The following is a 23,578-nucleotide window of genomic DNA, read 5'->3' as shown; positions in this document are numbered from 1 at the left end:
AGTTTATCTGCTAGAATCAGAAGTTACCTGTTGCTATTCTGTTCTTGCTTAAGAGAGGCAATCAGGAAATGTATATATTTCACCTGAAGATCACAGGGTGGTTTACAACATAAAATGTGCAGCTAATGTACCGTATTTTTCGCACCATAGGGCGCACCGGACCATAGGGTGCACCTAGTTTTGGGAGGCGGAAAACAAGAAAAAATTATTCTGAACCCCAGAAGCCAGAACAGCAAGAGGGATCTGGCTTCTGGGATACCGTGTGGCTGTTCTGGCTTCTGGGGTAACCGCGCCAAGCCTCTTCAGGGCAGCGGGATGAAGGCTCCCCCTGCCCAAAGAGGCTGCGCAGGGCTAAAGCAGAAGCCAGGACAGACGCGTCGCTGAAGGGGCACTGCGCCTTCTCTCTCTCTGCGCAGTGCCCCTCCTTCACAGGAGAGGCGCTGCGCAGAGAGGGAGAAGGGGCAGCGCCCTTCAGCGAAGCTGGAGAAGGAGCAGAAGAAGACACTTCTGTTCCTCCTCGGGCTTCGCTGGACAGGCGCGTCGCTGCAAAGCGGGAGGAGGAACAGAAGGAGACCCTTCTGTTCCTCCTCCGGCTTCCAGCACAGGCGCGTCGCTCAAGGGGCACTACGCCTTCTCTCTCTCTCTGCGCAGCGCCTCTCCTTCACAGGAGAGGTGCTGTGCAGAGAGGGAGAAGGCGCAGTGCCCTTCAGCGAAGCTGGAGAAGGAACAGGAGACCCTTCTGTTCCTCCTCCAGCTTCGCTGGACAGGCGCGTTGCTCAAGGGGCGCTGCGCCTTCTCTCTCTCTCTGCGCAGTGCCTCTCCCTCACAGGAGAGGCGCTGCGCAGAGAGGGAGAAGGTGCAGCGCCCTTCAGCGAAGCTGGAGAAGGAACAAAAGGAGACCCTTCTGTTCCTCCTCCGGCTTCCAGGACAGGCGCGTCGCGGAGAAGCCAAGGAGCCTGCATTCGCTCCATAGGACGCACACACATTTCCCCTTCATTTTTGGAGGGGAAAAAGTGCGTCCTATAGAGAGAAAAATACGGTATATCCTTAGCCTTCTGTGACACGGGGTATGTAAGCCCATGAGATGGTTGAGATGCCTTGGAACTCCTGCTGGGATTTACACACTCAGTTTTCAATGCCAGCTACTGTCTATCTTCTTCTTCTTGGTTGGTTGGTTGGTTGGTTGGTTGGTTGGTTGGTTGTTGGTTTGCTTGCTTGCTTGCTTGATTTATCTTCCACCCTTCATCAACAGATCTCAGGGTGGTTCACAAGATAAAGGCACAAATAAAGAGAAACAACAAAGCAATAACCTACCACCCACCTCTGGGACACAAGGCAGGCACCACCAAACGCTTAGGGTTTCTTGCATATGGCAGGTGTGATCAAACTCCCTTCTCATGTGTTAGCAAAGTCACTTAAATAACAAAGAAAGAGTCCAGACACACGTCTCTAATATTGTCTCCTCCACTGTGGTGAGATATATTGCAGTATTATTTAAACCATATCCACTTTTGTGACAATCCATAACTAGCCACCGCATTTGGGAAGAGTGAGATGATCCTTAAGCTAAAAAAAGTAGTTGTTTTATATAGATGAAATGGTAATACATTTGAAAATGTATTAATGAAAAATGCTAAAATTCTATTAATCTTAATAGGATATCTACAAGGAAACTCAACGCTTAGTAAGGACACAACACTGCATTTAGAATGTATTAGCAAGAGGGGGGGAAATGTAAAGACTTGTTATTCTTTAAGCAACTCAAATGCAAGATAAGATCTCTATTTATTAAGAAATAAGGTGATAGGTTGTGTAGCACTAATTAGCAAATAATTTGGAACAGAATAGCAAGGCATGACTTTGGCTCCAGTGCAGTTCTTATGCCAAAGTATCTTGTATATATTATCACTTGTTCTAGCACAAAGTCAACAAAAAATTTAGGCCAGTTCAGGCATGCATACATAAATACACTAATTTTTGTATGCCTCTTCTTTCTATATTTTCCCAATGAGAAACTTTGCCATTGAGTAAATGTGTCTCCCATATGTTGAGTGTTGCATCTCCCATTTTCGTCTGTTTCCCCAATGATAAACTTTAGCACTGAGTAGATCATAAATTCTATGTCAGCCTTTTTTTAAAAAAAAAAATGCAAATGATATTTCTGGATTTCTGAATAAGAGTTTGAAGCTGTGATGTTGGTGGCCATTTTTTAACCACCTTCACATTTTGAGATTTTTGGGTGGCGCATGGGACATGGGTGGCACTGTGGGTTAAACCACAGAGTCTAGGACTTGCCAATCAGAAGGTCGGCGGTTCGAATCCCCACGATGGGGTGAGCTCCCGTTGTTCGGTCCCTGCTCCTGCCAACCTAGCAGTTCGAAAGCACGTCAAAGTGCAAGTAGATAAATAGGTACCGCTCCAGCGGGAAGGTAAACAGTGTTTCCGTGCGCTGTTCTGGTTCGCCAGAAGTGGTTTAGTCATGCTGGCCACATGACCCGGAAGCTGTACACCGGCTCCCTCAGCCAATAAAGCGAGATGAGCACCGCAACCCCAGAGTCGGTCACAACTGGACCTAATAGTCAGGGATCCCTTTACCTTTACCTAATTTATTACTATATAGTTTTGGGTGCTAAAATTCTGGTGCAATCCAATAGGAAGTACAGCAAATGAAAGAACATGGCTAATCTCTATGGACAAGTTTGCACATAATTCTGAAGTACTGAGTCCTTCTGTCCATCCTGCAAAGCTGCCCTAGTTCCAGTAGTTTGTACTGCCTTGACAACTGCCAAGCAGCTAACCAATAATTTCTTTCCAGCCCTATTCTTTTGGCCATTCTATGGCTCAGGCTGATCCCAAGCTGGTATCCACATCCCCAGGAACAAAGGAGATTCAGAAGGGTGGTGAGAATCATAACCTACTGTACCAGAAGAACATGCAAAGACTACTTGCTGACCCAAACCATTTATTAACAGGCGTTATCCAAACCTATATAAAGCATGTTTCAAAGACAACTTTCAATTGCCAAAAGAGAGAGCATGCAATTAGTATTTGAAATAATTGTGATTACATTTTGTGCTAATATTAGCATTGGGGGGGAAAGAACAACAATCTCAAATGGCATTATTATCAAGGCACTCAGCTGGCGACACAAAGCAGGGGAGGGCTGATCTTGATTGTTTCTTACATTATGATGCTCTGCACAAACAGAAACCCTTATATAAATGTAAAGTGCATCAGAATTAGTATTTATATGGCGGCATTGATAAGAATTTCATGCTTCCTTTGGGGTGTCTTGTCGTAACAGAAACAAACTACTGCAATATTTGCAGTGAGCATCCATTAACACAAACTTTCTAATGAGTCTCTCTGGTTGTATACGCTGACAAAAGGAAGATTACTTTCTCCTTTCAGTGATTATAAATCTTCCCGTAAAGTTTTAGACTGTAATGTTCTTAATGAAGAAAATGTGTCTATTTTGGTCCAAGGAATTCAAAATGACAATCAGCCATTCACAATGTTGTCATTTAGACTTTGTCAACACTGGAATTAAAGTCTCCAAAGCCTTTCGTGTGAATTTGTGGCCATGGTATGATAAAAATGTTACGACCGAAAGTTACGACTTTTAAAATTTTAGTCATAGCATGTTTATCATACCAAGTGCATGAATCCACATATAAAGCACTAGAAGCCCTGTACATGGAGTTGTTTGGGAATTCTAAGAAACAACAACAACAACAAAAACCAGTGCAGTTTTGAAACCAGTGGTTAAAATCAGTGCTTTGAAAGTGTCAGCTTGTAATCTTGTTTCAAAATGTAGATGGAGCCTTTAATTCCCTGAGCTTCCCACAGCTTCTGTATGCAAATCACACAACCCGCAGATCGATTCATACCTGGAATCTGGAGTCACATCCCAGAAAATAGTTTAACTGCTACAGAAATAAGTCAAACTATTTGCCCAGCCCCCACAACCACCCTCCGGATGTTTTGAACTGCTATCATCTCCAACCATTGATCACACTATTTGCAGCTAATGGGAGTTCTGGTCCAAAACATCTGGAGAAGGCTGAGCTAAGCTAATACTATCTACTCTGACTGGCAGCATCCCTCCAAGGCTCAGGTAGACTCCTAAGAATACTGTACAAGTGACTGAACCTAAGGCCTTCTGCACAAACCATGTGCTGTACTAATGAACTACAGGTGTTTCCATATACTAGGACCCCATTTCCCCCCAAGAAAGCTTGGCGGGGGAGTTACGGGAGAGGGAATAATGAATTATGAAAAATGCTAAGGGAAACTCACCCATCATTAATACTGACTGGATATATTCTTTCCTAAGCCTCCTAGTAATTTGGTGGCGCTGTTGGGGCTGCATGGGAGCTAACAAATGTCTGCTGTAACACTGGAATCGGATATATTTTTTAAAGGGAAAAAATGAAACAAAACAAGCTGTTTCCTGTGCAAAATCTGTGGTGCCAGCAAGAGAATCAACAGTGTTAATTACCTATATAAAAATTAAATTTCCTTAGGCAAACACAATTGCTAAGGAACAGTGGCAACAGCAAGATCACAGGGCTATTTTTATAAGATGGCTATATGATTAACGGACCATTTCCCAGCCCAAGGAACTGGAAACTTAGCAAGAGGCTGGTTTGTTTGGACACAGCAATGTTCAGGCTTTAAAACAGAGCTGCTTTCCAGCTCCCCTTCTTTTGGACTAAATTCCACCATTTTGAAGAGTCCAAGGATCTCCTTGCCTTAGTCCAGTTGGGGAATGAAAATAAAAATGATAAAGTCATTCATGAGCTTACAATACAGCTCCTCTGAGCTATCTTCTTTTTCACTCAGAAAAACTTTCTTGTAAATGTAATTCATTCCATTTGCTTAGCAACAGCTGCAGTTTTTATTACTGTAACAGAAAAATATCAGATGTAGCCTTGAAAAGCAGAGTGACAGGGACTCTGGCATATATTCTGCCACACATACATATTAATGTAAATGGTCTGCCATTGCTATTTTTTGTAACTCACCTTTTAAAACACTGTATAGTTCAGCTTGTAATGACAGAACATTTCCCATTTAACCCATGCAGGAACAAATACCATACTATGCCACAGATTTTATCACTAGGAATTTCAACATTTAAAAAGAAGTTAGTGCAAATTTATTTAGTTAGGCCTCTATTACTGATTAAAAGTCCTGTTAGTTATACAATAAAGTTGAACTTCTAGAGTCATGGAAAGCAGAATTATACCATATGTTGATGAAATCAGCCATTGTAAGGTGATATTTATGGCCCTACCATTAGGTAGAGTGAGCCGTCCACCTCATGAAGTTGATCTGAGGTGTCATGAAAGGGCAGCAAATTATTAGTTGATTACAGTGCAAGAGTATAGTTGGCTACTTAGAATTAAACTCCATTTTGAAGAAGAGGCATAGAAAAATCTGTGGGTAAAAGTGCCACATAAATATCAACAACAACAAGAGAAAGAGCCCTTAAAATTGTACACAGCTGGTACTTAACACCTAGATGCCTAGCTAATATAAAACCAAACTGTTCTCACATGTGTAAGAGGGGATGTTCCATTATAAGAACATATCAGCACATGTGGCGGGAGTATCCAGAAATAGAAAGATACATCCAGGTATTATTTATTCTAAAACAGTTCTAAACTTTGGATATATGCTTTGGAAGACTGATGATTTTACAAATTAGTCCAAAACATGTCATTTGAACACAAACCCCACCAAACCTAAGATTCATAACAAGAGTCCAAATTTTTCCTTAGATTATCTAGTGGTTGCATGGGCCCAGAAAAACTATTAAACTCTTGTTTCTTTAACAGATGAGTATCAAGGTAAAATTCTCTCTTGGATGGTAAACCAGTCCCTGAGTCATATCAATTCAGGATGCAGGTAAAGTGTCATGTGACAGATGTTCCTTCTAGTGCTCGGCTGAAGTATTCTGCAAAGAAGTTTTGATGGGGATGCAAATCACCACTCCAACCCCAAGATTTGATTAACCTCCAGCAGTTCAGCAAATTCTCAAAATCTGGAGGAAATAGTCCTGCTTCTAAAGACAAGGAGGCCAAGGGCTTTGTCTTTTCCTTATTTAATGCAAAAGAGAGAGAAAAAGGAAAAACCCTCAACCACTTCATTTTTAAAGGTAAGACCACCCTTCTGCAAGATACCCCTCTCACTTTTCATGGAGGGTGAATGATTCTGAAAGTAAGTGGGGAAGATGCACTTCAGCTGTAGCTCCTCCAAATGACACAATCCTTCAAGAAATAACACCCGTGGACTCAGCCTTTCAAAACTACTACTTTAACAGCTGACTTTGGGTTTAAGGCTGCTAGTATGTTCAACAGAGAGGGGAAAACTGTGGCATAATTTTTGTTGCTCCTCTCTTAAATGGGAGGAATGTGGCTGAAATATTATGACTTCTCTGAAATAATATAGCCAGAAAGTTGGTCAGTATGATCAAGTGTAGTGCTAGGTTTGACCAAAAAACTGATTCAGAACGTCAGCTCTTTACCTGAAGGCAACTTGTAATTTTTCAGTGTCAAGTCGTCTTCTCTTTCAAAAAAAAAGTGTTAATAGTAGCAACCTACCTTATTTTTTTTAATAAGAAAGTATGCTATTTAATAGTGCTGTATTTAAAACTGATACATTTATGCTTAACAAAGCCAACAGTGGAGCAAAGTCAAAATCCAGCATTCTAATCTTGGAATCACACAAGTGCTCCAATATCCTGTTTCTAAGATACCAAACAGCAAAATGCAAAAGCCACAAACTTCACATATACACTAATCAGGACTGAAATGGCCATTAAAGAGATCTTGGGATTGTGGTGGATAGCTTGGTGGAAATGTTGACCCAGTGTACAGCAGCTGTGAAAATTGTGGTCAGGTTGCAGGATTCAAGTTGAACAAGTTAAAAACTAAGGTTCTAGAGAAAAATCTAACACTGATTGAGAAAGAGAGGTTTCAGAAGGAGACAGGTTTAACACTGGTTAAGAAAGTAAAATACCTGGGGGTTAATATGACTGCTAAGAACGTGAATTTATTTAAAGATAACTATTAAAAATGTTGGTCAGAAGTGAAAAAGGATTTAGAAATATGGTCAAATTTGAAGCTTTCCTTGCTAGGCCGTATTGCTGCTATAAAAATGAATGTATTGCCAAGAATGTTGTTTTTGTTTCAATCATTGCAAATTTTGGACAGGATGGACTGTTTCAAGAAGTGGCAGAGAGATATTTCTAGATTTGTCTGGCAGGGCAAGAAGCCCAGAATAAAATTTAAAATACTAACCGATGCAAAAGAAAGAGGTGGATTTGCCCTGCCAGACCTTAAACTTTACTATGAATCAGCTGCATTTTGCTGGCTGAAAGAATGGCTGCTTCTTGAGAACACAGACATTTTGTATTTAGAAGGTTTCAATAATGTATTTGGGTGGCATGCATATTTGTGGTATGATAAGGTCAAAGCACATAAAGCATTTAAAAATCATATTGTCAGGAAAGCATTGTTCAATGTCTGGATAAGATATAAAGACTTACTTGAAAATAAAACCCCAAGGTGGTTATCACCGATGGAAGCGAAGGCTCAGAAAAAGCTCAATATGGAGGCCAAATGGCCGAAATATTGGGAGATTTTGGAACAAGGAGATAAATTGAAATTGCAGAGCTTTGAGAAACGAAAAGACAAAGTGCGAGATTGGCTTCATTATTATCAAATAAGGGAGGCTTACAATCTGGACAAGAAAATTGGCTTCCAGGTGGAAAAATCAAAATTGGAAACAGAACTGTTAGATCCCAAAACTAAGATATTATCAAGAATGTATAACTTGCTGTTGGAATGGAATACTCAGGATGAAACGGTGAAATCTGCTATGATAAAATGGGCACAAGATGTCGGACATAACATTATGTTGGCTGACTGGGAACAGTTATGGACCACAGGTTTAAAATTTACGGCATGTAATGCCTTAAGAGAGAATATTATGAAAATGATATACAGATGGTACATGACACCAGTCAAGCTTGCAAAAATCTATCATTTGCCCGATAATAAATGTTGGAAATGTAAAGAAAATGAAGGTACATTCTTTCACCTTTGGTGGACGTGCCCAAAGATTAAGGCTTTCTGGGAGATGATTTATAATGAAATGAAAAAGGTATTTAAATATACCTTCCTGAAGAAACCAGAGGCCTTTCTCCTGGGCATGGTCGGCCAATTGGTGCCAAAGAAGGATAGAACTTTCTTTATGTATGCTACAACAACAGCAAGAATACTTATTGCAAAGTACTGGAAGACACAAGATCTACCCACCCTGGAAGAATGGCAGGTGAAGGTGATGGACTATATGGAACTGGCGGAAATGACTGGCAGAATCCGAGACCAGGGAGAAGAGTCGGTGGAAGAAGATTGGAAGAAATTTAAAGACTATTTACAGAAATACTGCAAAATTAATGAATGTTAGAATGATGTCGGAATGAAGTTAAGTGGTTTTAGCAGCAATGTTACAAAGAAGTATGTAAAAATGGATTGTTAACAGGTGAGAATGTAAAGTTATAATATATTAAGATAAAGGATTAAGATAAAAACAAAGAGGGAAAGGATTTGCTGAATTAACTAATTGAACTGGAATACAAAAAAGGGAGGTGTGAGGAGGTCAGGGAAACAAGTAAATGAAAGACAAGACATGGAAAGATTGATTTGTTTTTAATTGTTTTTATTTTTCTGTATTTTGTATTTTCTCTTTTTTTCCTTCTTTTTCTTATTTTGTAACCTTTTCTGAAACTTTAATAAATATCATTTTTTTAAAAAAAGAAAGAAAATTGTGGATTCCATCATTAGAAAAGAGGTTAGAAATAAAACCACCAAGATCATATTTCCATTATATAAATATATGGGGCAACTGTGCTTGAAATATACTGTATATAGATAGCTCTAGTCCATAGCTGTCAACTTACAGATTTGAAAATAAGGGACCAGCAGCCTCAAAAATAAGGGATCAGCGGCCAAAATAAGGGATTTTCCAAGCACAGGTATGTTCAACTTCTGAGCCCCTCTGAGCCAAAGGCAGAAACTTCAGCCAGCAGCCAAACGAAGCCTCAAGCGGTGGTTCCCACAGCGCAGCAACCCGGCAAAGGGGATGCAGCAAGGGAAACCACCGTCACCTCTCCGCTGGGAAGCGCTGAGCAGAGGCGAGTCCCCAGGCAACGCGGCCGATTTGATTGGCACAAGGCATGCAAGCTCCACCCACCAGTCGTTCTTAGACTTCTTATTGGGTGAGCAACGCAGCCAAGCAACACAGTTGGAGCCTCCCTCCTCCCTGGCCGGCAGGGAGGGAGGGAGAGGAGCTGCTTACTTTGAAACCCGGGAAATTTAAGGGACATCATCAATAAGGGACAGCAGTGGGACACAGCACTGGGATAAGGGACTTTCCCGCCAAATAAGGGACGGTTGATAGCTATGCTCTAGTCACTGAATTCCCCCCCCCAAAAAAAACCCTACTGTGGAGCTGGAAGCAGGACTACCTGTTTCCTCATTATATGAACCTTCAAAATCTGCAGGACAGGCAAGGTGATCTTTATTGTTTGTTCCTCCTACCTTTGGAATGTATCTATCTATACACAATTCAAGATAGGTAAATGCCCAGTAGACAAACTTGCATGTTATTTATTTAAAAAACAAACAAAATGGAATGCACTAATATACTGAAAAGTATATAATTTTCTGATCATGATAATGTTGAAATTAATCTCTGACAAAGCTGTAAGATCCTTAGGAAAGAACAAGGCAGAGGTAACAACTGAAAATGGGAGGCATTGGTATTCTCCATGGTACCATAAATGTAACATGCATTTCACTTTGAGGAATATACAAGGTTATTTGCATGCTTCCTTCTCAGAAAGAGGGAAGAGGCAAGGATGTCACAGTATTATATTTATAGATGTGTTTATCAGGTGCAAGGAACCCAGCAACTTTTTCTCTTCAGATATATAGGCTATCATTATATAGCCCTGCAGTAAATACTAAATATATTTCCAAGCTCAAATTAAACGGCAGTTCCATCAAATGAATAGCAGAGTGGTGGAAATCAATCTTATCAGTTGTTTTTCTGTTCCAAAGACTACAAGAATGAATCACAGATTTGACATTCCTAAATTTATTGAATTGACTGCAATTTTGAAGCTGTTCTTCTGTCTGATTAGTCAGGAAACAGTTGTCTCAGAAGGGGGAGAGACATACTACTCTTATTTCACCAGAATCATAATGGCATACTTTCACAAATGAATATGTTTTTCTCAGTGCTTGAAAAAAATAGAAAATACTAATTATTATTTTTTTAAGTCTCAGGATTGCTGGTAGTTCTGAAATTTGATTTAGTGGTTGTTCTTGCCCCGCTCACTTCATCACATATCAGGTTCAGACCTCTGGTGCCCTTATGTTTCTCTGGACCAGGATGTTTGTCTAGCTTTTGCCAGTATTGATGTAGAGTTTCATCAGTCCTTTTTCATGTAATGCATGCCGGTTCCGATTGTTAGAATCACAGATGAAAGATTTGGGTGTAAGAGTGCAGATCTATACACCTGGACTCTGATCCAGCACATTTTGGCAGAAATTGAAGAAGTGTTCAGCTGCGGCAGAGGAAGCCTCTTGGGCACCTGGGGATGCATGCCCAGGGGTGGGGTGAACCACCCATAGGGGCAGTATGGGGTGCACGGTGCCCATAGGGAGAGATCGCTGTCTGCCCGCTGCCTCCCCCCCCAGCTATAGGGCGGCTGAGGCCCCACAGTGCACCCCATCCAGGGATGGGATTGGCGGTGCCCTTAGGGAAGGATGGGGTTCCTGGCCTCAGCTGTCCTACAGCTGGGGGGGGGAAGGCAGTTGCACCATTTTGTCACCCCATCAAGGTGACACCCAGGGTGGACTGCACTCCCACCCCCCACCCCTTTCTACGTCCTTGGTGTTCAGGATAGGTGGCTCTGGGTTGGGTATTTTCAACCTTTTCAACCTTGCCCAGAGGCCCACTCAAATCAAATTTGATTCAGAACCAATCTGAAACAAGCAGCTTCGCATTCTAGGCAACACACACCACATTAGCTCCTCAAAGATCAACGGCACTTCTAGCATGTCTGTTTTTGCCAACTCCAGAAAAAACCTCTCAGGGCTCTGTCGCTGCCCAAATTCAAACTGCAAAACTGCCTTCTTTTTTCTGCTGATTAGTAATGCTAATATTAAGGGGATTTCCCCTATCTAGATCACCTATACCTTGAGGGAAAGTGGGTTTAGGCTGTTAGCCTCTAGCACCCATTTTTAGTATTCTTAAAAGTGACCTCTAACACATTCTTAGCAACTGCCTTCCCTCCTTTCCAGCAATCCACTGGAAATAGGATAACAAAGGAAAGTAATGAATTATTCTGTTTAGGTAATCCCCTTCTTAAAGTTGTATTAATTTTAATAAAAGTATAATGTTGAATCTGGGATGTTGAACATCGTCGCATTTGCTAAGATGTTTTAAAAGCTAAATTTGATTTAGGGGAAAGCTCTACAATGCTTAGTTTATGATGTTTAATTCATTTCTAGAAAAATAGCTCAATTATTTTTCTAATCTTATTATAACTTTACTTCTCTCTCCCCACAAGATAATCAATATTTGTCTTCACAAGTCATTCTCAACAAAGAAAGCCAGGAACTAAAAGAATTCATATTCTTCCCTTAAAACTACCTCTGAGATTAGCATTGCAGGATTCCGCTTTGAGTTTGCCTCAAAGACTGATTACCAGAGCAAATCTGATAAATGTATGGCTGCAACATGGTTTTTATGGTTTATAGTGAAAATCATTAACAACCAAATGCCATGTGTAATTGACAAGGAAATCCACATACTGTATTACAAATAAAAAATAAATTTAAACAGAAGTGCCACCGTACACAGCAGAGTAAATATACAAGCAGTATCTTCAGCACAATAGAAACAAGACATAATTCTGAGTGTATGCAACTGGCAAACACACTGAAATCAGAATTGGGCTTTATAAGCAGCAGCTTCATGTTTGTTCCTCAACATTCCCCTCATAATACCTGTCAAATTGCTCCTCCACTCTTCCCACAAGTGGCAATCAATGAATAGTAACCAGGCAAAAATCTCACACGTTTATATTCAGAGTTCCTGTAAGAGAAACTCCACTCAGGGGACACTGCGGACAGAAGAGTAGGAGGCCATTTTTTTACTGAGACCATTTTCCCCTCCCCCTCCAGGTGCCTGAGCCTTCCCAAAGTCTGCTCTGGAGAGTGGTGGGACCTTGCAGAACAGTGTGGTAGGTGGTACAGCAGGTTTCAAGAGGAAAAAGGAGACCAGAAAAAAAAAATCCCTTCCCCTCTCCTTCATCCAGTAGGAATGTCCACAGGAGCTCAGTCCCTTCTGCAAATGGGAGGAGCCTTTTCATACGGACAAGGGTAATTCTGGATCCCACCCACAGTGTACCGATAATGCAACACTAGTTTTGTAATACTGGATATTACAGAAGAGGAAACACAGTTCTTGCAATGTCTAATCCCTGTCTGAGACTTGCATTTCAAGTAATCAGACCAAATGCTCTCTCTGTAAATACAAAATAGAAATCTGTAAATAAAATCCAATTGTTTGTTGTACACACAACTGATGAAAGTTTACTGAAGTCATCAGAGCAGATTCAAGAAACACAAAAAGAAAGTCTGGAACTTGTGCCAGCGTTTTTTAAGTATCAAGAGTGGATCATATAACAAATATCCAGTGCTATCTTTCCAAAAATGTTTACAGGGAGAGCAGTTGCTGTGCTACAGAAAGACTTTCTTTAATAGACTAATCTCTTTTCAAGGCAACTCCTGCAGTTCTCTTGTCAACTAGTTTAATAACCACTGTAACTCAAAAAGATACACTATCCAGTCATCTAGGGTGGAATTATCTATAACTACTTTCTGAAGAAAACCTTGCTGTCCACAAACAGTGTTAGTAAAAGCCCACCAGGCCAAGTTTAAGGGTGAGAGAGAAAGCAGAGAAGGTTCATGACTCTTGTTTTGAGAGACAAAAGACTATAAGAAGAGGCCTGTCGGATCAGGCCAGTCGTCCATCTAGCCCGCAATCCTGTTCTCACAATGGCCAACTTGATGCCTATGGGAAGAAAGGATTCTCCCCTCCACTTCCACTAATGCTGCTTCCCCCAACCTGGTACTCTCCAGATTTAGACAACAACTCTGATAAGCTCAACCAGCATAGTCAATGTTCAGGAAAGGAGGGGGTTCTAGTTAGCAAAATCTGGAGGGCACCAAGTTGGGGAAGGCTTTTCTAATGTTTGTAACATTGCTACAACAAGTGGTCTCAAGGGGTCTGGGATCTGTTGTTTTCCCAAAATGCCTGCCATCCATAATAAGACTTACAATGGGAGCCAAAGAACTATTGGGAGGAATTGCTGTCATTTCAGAATCTGTATTCCAAGGTAGGAAATTATGCAGTTCAGAAGCATCCCTAATGAGGAATTTGCTTCAAGCTCATTTTATAATTTTAATTGTTTAAATTATGTAAAGAAAATGCAGCAAAACACTTCCAGCAAATTAGTTGCACCTGAGGTACTATAATACCTATCTCCTCCCAATATTAACTCACATCACACAACAAACTTGTAACTGCTATATCATCACTCTTATGAAAAGAAATACAAACATTAAATTAGTATGGGACTGGCAGAATTGACGAGCAGAATCCGTGACCAGGGAGAAGAGTCGGCTGAAGAAGATTGGAAAAAATTTAAGGACTATTTACAGAAACATTGTAAAATTTAAGAAAGTTAGATGGTGTTGGATTGAAATTGAGAGGTTTCTAGCTGCAATAATATATAAGAACATAGATGGGGAAAAGAAAGGGTTTGAAAAATAAGGTAATGTTATAAGCTGTAATGCTTTAAATGAAGGATTTGCTGAACAAATAATCTTAATTGGGATACAAGAAGGAGAAGTATGAGGAGGTCTGAGAAATTTGTTATTTAAAAGTATGGTTTATGAATTTTATGCCTGTGTTTAATGTTTCTGTTTGGTTTGTTTTGTTTGTTTGTTTGTTTAAAAAATTCAATAAATATTTCTTTTTAAAAAAAATTAATTAATTAATTAATGGAATGAGGTGGAAGAAAACATACAGTGCAGTCCTAGTTTAGAATGCCTTTAACATGAAATGAAATTGTAAGGCTGTGACAGATGCATCTCCATGAGTGAGGAGCCACACTGAGAAAGGCCTGTCACAGGTCAGCACCAGCCATGCAGCTCTTAATGCAGGCTGCCTGAGTTTATTATGATACTGCTATTCTCTGTCATGTTCTCTGAACTGTAGGCCTTCACCTGCAGCCTAGCAGCAGCATTTGAAAGTACCTATAGTTTCCAAGCATTCTTCAAAACATAGTGCAATCTAAGGACACCTGGCAAAAGCCCAACATGGATTGTCATGTTAGCAAAGAATGTGTTATAAAGGCCAGTTCTCCATACAAGGGTGCATACTTACTGAAAAGTACCTTTCATTGTGTTAATTATTGTAGTTTTACATCGCTTTCTTGTGAGATGCTTTGTGGGTTCAGTAAGTGGCACAGAAATGCTTGCATAAAACAATAAGTAACTCATCCATTGCATGTTTTAGACCACCAAAACATATTGCAAAGGAATTAGGGTTTTGCTGCACTACAAAGCATGACCTGTACACAGGTGACTAGCCACCACAGTGATATGCTCTTTTTGTGCCCTGGCTGCCTTCTAAAATCCAGCTTTATGCATCATACATGGAAGGTGTGGAGATCTTCAGAACAAATGCTCTTCTGCATGATTCCCTCCTACAGTGAAAAATTAAAAGTTTGCCCCAACTCCTCTGCTAACTGAAATTCAAATATTTATAAAGATATACTATCCTTTAAACAAATTCAAGAAACTGCTTGTCCCCTTCTGTCTCCAGGAAGTGATTTTGCTGAAAAGCCTACAAAATACTAAGTGCATCTAAACAGACTACATCAATTTCTAATCAAAACAGAGGTATGAATACAGATGTGCATACAACACTACTGGAAAAACCTTTGAATATTCAGAGCCTGATTTTATATATAAAATCTTACCTAAATATTTGTAACCATCTTCCCCATCAACTATTGGCTTCAGCCAGGTTGACCTGGGAGCAGCTGCAGTTATAAGCTTGAGACCACGAGGTGGATACAACATGAAGGTCATTTCAACTGCTTGAGACTTACTGATGCTCTTTATTTTCGAATCAGCACCTGAAAAGTGTAAAGGGCTACTTTGTGAAAGTAGTATTTTCAGAGTGTTCAAAGCATAATTAATTTTTAAAGCGCACTGACACAATACATGGCATCAGCTATTAGCTACATGGGTTTGAAAATGGGAGTAGCATAAAAGGAGGTTAGACATGTTCATGGTCAAGCAATAGCTAACTCTTAGTCCTGACTGGCTACAAGGATATTCCAGATTTAAAGCTATAGGGTCGTATCTAACATAGTACTATGCGAACATTCCATCAATACAAGGATTTCCTCTTGCTCAGTGGCATTTTTTGCTCCCTCTCCTCCTGTTGCACATTTCCTAAATCTGTTCTATGAACAGTCCCCCAATGCTCTGGAGAAGATTGAGGGTGGGATGCAGAGCATGCAGTGGAGGAGGAGAGGGGGGAAAGTTCTGTTAAAACAAGCAAAACCCCTTGAACTGATGGCAATTGGATACCACCCTTTGATTTAAGGCTCCCAATACTAGCTGCTAGGGAGAAATAGCAGAAGGGAGCTATTGCCACTTTGTTTATTTGCAAAACTAAATGTACGGTTCTCATTCTATGTGCTTGGCATAGCAGTAATTCAGGATCTAGTTGGGATGATGGCGACAGAGGCATCACTGACACCCAAAATCACATCCTCAAATTCCAGCATTGATGGCACTAAACTTGCATCTCAGGCAGAGGAGATTTTGTTTATACCACTTTTTGCAGTTCAAAAGCTGCTCAGAGCAGACACAGCTAGTTCTAAACAGCAACTAACAACAATTAACATGCAACAGTTATTTTTTAAAAAACAACAACAACCCCACAATAATATTGCAGTAAGAAGACAGGATGAAGGGCAACAAAATCTGTATTGTCCTATGGAAGCAAGAAAATAATTAGCCTGGGCCTTATAAAAAGCTAAATATAAATTATATAGATAAATAAATATAGCTTATTTAAAAGAGCAGAAGATGTTTTAAGGGTCAGAGCTGGGATAAAGTCTGTGATTTAAAGTTTGTAGCTGATGTGTGAGTTGAATAGACAGGCTCTGGTGCTTGCTGAAATAATACGGTTTTCTGAGGTTCACGTTCACTGGTTAATATGTTTGCCACCAATGGTCAGTAGCAGTTTTGTTCTTCTAATGGGTGTCTCCTCGGTTGCATGGGGCTTCAGACAGAGTGCATGGTCACAGTGGAGATAATGGTTTGTAAAATGTAAAAGTGCTGCGGTTTTAAACGTTTTTTTGAGTAAAACCTTGACCATCTGTTAATGAACATTCCATGTGTTTCCATAGTTTGACAGCATGTATAACAATTTATTTCCCTGATTTGCATTTTTAGATTTCCTCAATGCACTTTTCTTTACATTTTATATGGTTTGGTGGTTTCAAGAGGCGATAACAATGTTGTCCAATTATTGTTATTCTTATCTTTGTTTATAGCTCCTGGTGAAGGAGTTTCAGCTAACTCTGCAATGTGTGAGCCAAACAAGCACCCCATTACATTAAGCACCAGAACCTGTCTGCTCTCTAGTCTACTGACCCTGGTGCTTTTCCCATCTTCCTGCTCACCTCCATCCGCATCTGTGAGCCAGAAATCATGGCTAAGTGTCAGCAGCAGATAGCGAGGTAAACTGAGGCACGACATTCTGTAACTGTGATTTCTACTCCTCGCATTATGCCAGAAACCATTTTTCATGGAATAGGATGTTCCCAACTGTGGCATTCGTATGGAGCCCCCGGGTCATCTCACAGACTATTGACCCATACACCACTAATCCGCTGCCACCATACCAGATTCTCCCCAGTAAATCACTTAGTCTCAGTCAGGTTCTCAAGTTAACAATGAAGATTGTATTTTATTGCAAACACAAATAAACTTTAAATGCATTTGAAACACTGTTACCCTCTTAGTCTTATTTTATCCTGTCTCTAAGTCTTCTACCTCCCCTCACACAAGAACCAACTGCACTGTCTCCCTATTTCCATCTGTCTGCCAACTGCTTTCCCAACTGCTTCTTCCCAACAAACCAACTATTTAAACCTCGGGCTAAGCCCTTTTTATAAACAAGTAGGCTCCGCCTCTGGCTTTTCTATTGGTCTACCTATTAACTCTTTCTCTCCCCCTGTACAGACATTTCCAAAAGAACGGGCAAACGCCACACTGACCCTCACAGAACATTTGCATCATAGACAATTTTCAGAGGAGGGGAAGGTGTCATTGCATGTAAACTAGTGGGATGCAATGACAAAATTGAGAAGATGCGTCACCACCCTTACTATTGTGCAGATTACAGGGGACTCAAATATACACCAGCAATACCCCATAGCTGCTTTGTACATCCGGTGCTCACTGTACCATAAGACAGAGAAGCAGACAGCAGTGAGGTGTTGAAGGACAGTGTTACGTGAACTATGTGACTTGCCCTGTGCCCCCTAACATAGCTTGCTGTCCTTAGGCAGATGTCTCATCATGACTGATGGAGTAAGATTTAACTGCTACTCCAGTCTGTCTGTGGAATGGGGCAGCATTTTGTCCCCTGCTTCAAGCATCAAAATACATTGGGCCAACCAATAATAATAATAATAATAATAATAATAATAATAATAATAATAATTATTATTATTATTATTATTATTATTTATTATTTATACCCTGCCCATCTGGCTGAGTTTCCCCAGCCACTCTGGGTGGCTTCCAATCAAGTGTTAAAAACAATACAGCATCAAGTATTAAAAAGGGCTGCCTTCAGATGTCTTTTAAAGAGAAGATAACTAAACAACAACAACAAAGCTGTTTATTTCCTTCAAATCTGAAGGGAGGGCATTCCACAGGGCAGGCGCCACTGCCAAGAAGGCCCTCTGTCTGGTTCCCTGTAACCTCACTTCTCACAATGAGGGAACTGCCAGAAGGCCCTCGGCACTGGATCTCAGTGTCCAGGCTGAACGATGGGGGTGGAGACGCTCCTTCAGGTATACACGACCGAGGCCGTATACTAAAAGGATTTTCGGCCATTCCACTATGACTAATCAGAATTGCCTTAGGAATAATTTCCAGAGACAATTTAGTCAATTCCAAACCATACATTTAAAGTACGTACAACAATTTATAATTCATGACTTTCCCCAAAGATGCTAGGGGAACACATAGCTACAGTTCCCAGCACCAGTTCCCATGATTCTCTGGTGAAAGTCATGTGCATTAAATGTGGGTTGGATGTGTTTTAAATGTATGGTGTGGATCTGCCCTAAATGTGCCATGCCATGCAATCAGCTCTGTTCATAAATATGAACTTCTGACTTATCCTTTCCTTCTCAGATTCCTTCTCTGTTTTAACAAAACTAAGCTGTTTTTGAATTTATGACCAAAAGTTTTGGTCTCAATCGGTAGTCAAACTAGTTTTAAGAACTCCCAAATATAAACTTTGAAAATTTGTTATCACTAAAACAGAGGGTTCATTTACTTCGACATGAAAAAAGTGAATGTCATGCATTTTTGTCATGTCATTTTTATTGAACACTTCTGTTCATTAGTAATAAAAATTATAAACAGAGCAATTCATTCATCAAAGTGAAAAATTTTGTGCTCGTATACCAAGAAAAGGGGAGCCAAAATAGACTGTCCTAATTCCTAAATTAATGGAGCATCTGTTGCTTGGTTACAATGTTTTCTACTTAAGCAGGGATATAATAACTGCAAGTGTATTAATGAAGACTCAGAAGGTCAGCATTAAAAGCTGAAAGGTGAAAATGCTAGCAAAAAAAAAAAAAATTCAAATGCAGGTCAGCAAGGGGTTGTGATTTAAGAAAATAAATAAAAAGTTAGAACTTCCAATCTGGAAATGCCATTCATGAAGCCCTATTCTTCTGTCACAATATAATCCCCTTTATGATCCTGTAACAGAAGGGAAGGGATGATATAGCAATATGTGAGCATGTTATGCAATAGCTGCTCCTCCCAAACTCTGTGAAGTGTCAGTGAAGCTGCTGTAACTTCATAGCATTGCAATTTGGGCTGAACTGAATAACTGAACGGCTCCTCTCGCACCTGAGGAACCTCTAGCTCATAGGCCTAATTAGGTGGCAGGAGGTGTTCTTATTTGGACCATGAGTACATTTTCTGCAACCCACACTCTTCCGCCCCACACCAGACATCACATATAGGAGACTTATAATGTATTCTCATTTTTTTTCTTGGCAAGTGGGGATTATATTTGGTGTCTTTTAAATCTGGTGTTGATTGCAAGACCTGCTGGGATTGGTTCCCACTCAGGAGGGCTTGATGACCATGTGCCAAGTGTCATGAGTCTCATGGAGAGGTCGTTGGGTGGGGGGGTAGTTAGATCCTGAGGAAGAACTGTAGGAGATTGGGGAGTTACAGCTGGACCACCTTAGGAAGGGTCCTGGCAGGGTACAAGAAGTGAACTCGGGACCCCAAGAAGCATCTGAGCCTGGAGAGGGAGACAGCAGTCCAGAGGGCAGAGAGCTAGACCCAAGGGAGTGACCAAGTGGGTTGGCAGAGGAGTGGCCATCCAAATGACATTAAGCCTCAATGCTATGGAGCCACCTTAGGTACTTCCTCCTTTCAGTGAGGAGCTCCCACCTTTTGAGATGCAGAGAGAAACCAGGAGAGAATGTGGTGGCTAGAGGGCAGTATATGGAATAACACCCTGTAAGTCTTGGATGGAAGTAAGTGGGCCACCTCTGTAATGTTAAAAATGGTTGCCTCCCCTCTGCAGAACACCAAGCACAAAATATATTTTCCCATACAGTACTAGTGCAAGGAAGGTGTTATCTGTCCCATAGGATCAGCCTTTTTATTTTCTAAGCAATGGGATAAGATAGATGTGGGTGAGCGATATTGGAAAATCAATTTTTTAAAAATTATTTTTAAAAATTGGCATTGTTATAATGAGGCTGTTATTGGAACGATATTGGAAAATCAATAAAAAATATTCAGTAAAGATAGCTGTGGGTGACCTGCATGTGGAGAGTTTTAAATTCTGTTGAAATTAATAGAAGTAATACATTACTATTTCGACACATGTTCCCAATCACCTGTGTGTGTGTGTGTGTGTGTGTGTGTGTTTTCCTATTGCAGCTAATCAATGCAATAATCAATCCAATCCAGTGATCAATTTTCAACTCTCTCTCCAAACCACATGAACTTTGAGTTTTGAGTAAAAACTGAATTACCTTGGCATGCTTGAGTAAGTCATGTGATAGTCACAAGAAAATAGACAAAATTCAGGGGGAATTTAATTCCAGGTTCTAATATCTAGGAGCAGCCGTACTACCAAAATCACTAGCTAAAATTCTGAAACTACTAAAGCACAGCTAAGAGTCCTGGGGTGGGGGTAGGAAGATAAATAATATAATCTATCTGAAATAAGCCCAAAACAGAATGAAAATGCACAAACTGCCTGATCTATTACACTATAAAGCAGTATATAGGAATCATGATGAAAGATAGTTGACACATGAACTAAAGCTTACCAGAAGGGGGAAAATGCTTTTCTAAAGGCCCAGTCTGACAACTCTGTCTCCACATGACAGCCAGGAATTTATATTCATGTTAATGTCAGAAGTCTTTCAAAATAAATTGTGGTGATTCCTCTTGCAAACAGGAGCCCCAATCCAAAGCACCATAGCGAAGATGACATACTCAAAGATTTTTGCTTAGCTAAAATCCCGCTGATTAGCTAATCCTAGTTACATAATCCATAATAATATATTGTCCTCCCCAAAATCATGACTGCTAAGTCATTTCTAGAGCTGTGAGCAAATAGCGTCTCATAATTCTTCATGTCATTTGTGGACATGAAGAATATGCACCTAAACATTTGGTTATAGCAAACATAAGAGCAAATCAAGAAAATCTCCCACAAAAGTTAATTCTGTGGCCAGGGCACCTGTTTACCAGCTCCATCTGGTACGCAGCCTGAGACCCTACCTGCCTGCGGACTGTCTTGCCAGAGTGGTGCATGCTCTAGTTATCTCCCGCTTGGACTACTGCAATGCATTCTACGTGGGGCTACCTTTGAAGGTGACTCGGAAACTGCAATTAATACAGATAGAATGGTGACTGAGAGCGACGGCTGAGACCATATAACACTGGTCCTGAAAGATCTTCATTGGCTCCCAGTACATTTCCGAGCACAATTCAAAGTATTGGTGCTGACCTTTAAAGCCCTAAGCGGCCTCGGTCCTGTATACCTGAAGGAGAGTCTCCACCTCCATCGTTCAGCCCAGACACTGAGGTCCAGTGCCGAGGGCCTTCTGGCGGTTCCCTCGCTGCCAGAAGTGAGGTTACAGGGAACCAGGCAGAGGGCTTTCTCGGTAGTGGAACGCCCTCCCAGCAGATGTCAAGGCAATAAACAACTATTTTACTTTTAAACGACAACTGAAGGAATTTAGGGAAATTTTTAATATTCGGTTGGAAGCCACCTAGAGTGGCTGGGGAAACCCAGCCAGATGGGCGGGGTATAAATAATAAATTATTATTATTATTATTATTATTATTATTATTATTATTATTATATAAATGCACAATCCATAACACATGAACAAATAAACACTAAGTCAACAAAATGGCAGGAAGTATTTAGAGAGCATTCTGAAAAATGACTTCCTTTGGTGGGTGAGGAAAAAAGAAAAATGTCAGGGGGAAAGTGCCTTCTAGGAAATTTCAGCTCAGCTGTAGATTTCTCTAAAAATTTCTCAATGGTTCTCCCCTCACCCTTGTCTCATGGGATGTATAACCAAATAAGTTCAAAGGTATTACTGTCAAGGCTCCTGGCTGACTGCTGGTTAATAGCACTGAATAGTCAGCTGACAGGAGCTAATTGTTAGCTAGGAAACAGAACTTGGTCCAAGTGACAACGCTGCAGCTGAGGAAGGAGCAGGTGTAAATGTGTGCATTTACATAGAGGGGGAATGCTGTGAGTTGGCTGAAGACACCTTGAGAGTGCAGGGCCTCTATGTATGTTCTAATTGTACATGTTCAAATAAACTGAATATTAAAGAACATGCCAGTTCCGTCCCTATTTTCCTTACTTTAGAATGACATTGATCATTTGTTATACACAGAAGCTACACATGTTTGATGACTGCAAACTTGGCAATAAATCAAATGACCAAAGTATTCCCCTCCCTTCAGTTGTTTGGACTGCAGCAAAAGATGGATGACATGAGAGTGATTTTCTCATTCTTCTGAAAGCTGTTGCCTAGGACATCTGTTAATCTTCCAATTATGCAAAAGATCATGAGTCTTATGGGGGAGGGGAGAGAGCAAAACGTAGGAAGGGTAAAAGCACAAGAGAATCCATGAATGAATTACTGTACTTAAATCCATGAATGAAGAAGCGGCTATTGCTTCAATTCGAAATAAATGTCAAATAGATGCTGCAGTTCTGCATAAAGATCACAAAGCTTCGTGCATCTCAGTCTTTGAATTAGGACCTACCCAGGAGCAGCAATTACAGTGCTATAGCTGCTCTTTCCTATGAAGCAAAATTGTGGCAGACTAGCCACACAACCAATCACAATGCTGTTTTCTGGAGGCTGTCTGTGCTTTCTTCCATCCATGCCAATGGTGAGATGTTTTCAGATTGAAAAATGTTCTGTGCCTTTATTCACACCCCTTCCATTCCTACATTCCACTAACCAGTAAATGCTGGAGTTATGAGTATGTGTACAGGTCACTCACAACCCCTTTGGGGGGGGGGGAATGGGGGCAGGCCATATAATATCTGGTATTCTGTAAGTGGACCCTGAGGGAGATTAGGAGAATAGATAGCAGGAACATTCATTCATTCATTCATTCATTCATTCATTCATTCATTTTAATGTCCTTCATCCAAAGATCACAGGGTGGTTCACAACCTAAAAATACAAAGTGAGAACACAAAATACATAATAAAATGAAAACAAAAATAAATCAAAAACCCTCACACACACCCACAAACACATTTAAAAGGCTATAGAATGCTAATCAGCCAAAGGCCTGGTTACAGAGGAACGTTCTCGCCTTGTACCTAAAGAACTACTTGAGGTAACTGTGTTGGTCTGAACCATCTGTCATGTTAGAGACCACAGTGACAGGCCACCTGTCAAAAAAGACAACATAATGGCTCAAAGTGGATGTCACTCAGCATACGCACCACTCACTCTACCTGCCACACATAAAAGCAGTAAATTGTGCAAAACAATGAACATGTTGCTGAACCAGTCCATATATTTCACAAATGTCAGAATTTCTGTGACAGAAAACAGCACTTTGAATTATGACTGTAA

General features: G+C 40.6%; 1 protein-coding gene across 3 annotated transcripts in view; it reads right to left on the bottom strand.

Annotated features, from left to right (window-relative positions):
* Window positions 1–23,578, bottom strand: part of IQCM (IQ motif containing M) — a 99,297-nt gene that overhangs the window by 6,835 nt on the left and 68,884 nt on the right. For all 3 annotated transcript variants that reach the window (XM_053403154.1, XM_053403156.1, XM_053403155.1), the window contains exon 11: window positions 15,134–15,292. In XM_053403154.1, the coding sequence (XP_053259129.1) occupies window positions 15,134–15,292 (159 nt within the window). The remainder of the gene's footprint in view (window positions 1–15,133; window positions 15,293–23,578) is intronic.

Source organism: Podarcis raffonei, chromosome 9 (genome assembly GCF_027172205.1).
Source record: "Podarcis raffonei isolate rPodRaf1 chromosome 9, rPodRaf1.pri, whole genome shotgun sequence".
Lineage (NCBI taxonomy): Eukaryota > Metazoa > Chordata > Lepidosauria > Squamata > Lacertidae > Podarcis > Podarcis raffonei.
The sequence above is the reverse complement of the archived record's forward strand: the minus strand, read 5'-3'. Positions and strand labels throughout refer to the sequence as shown.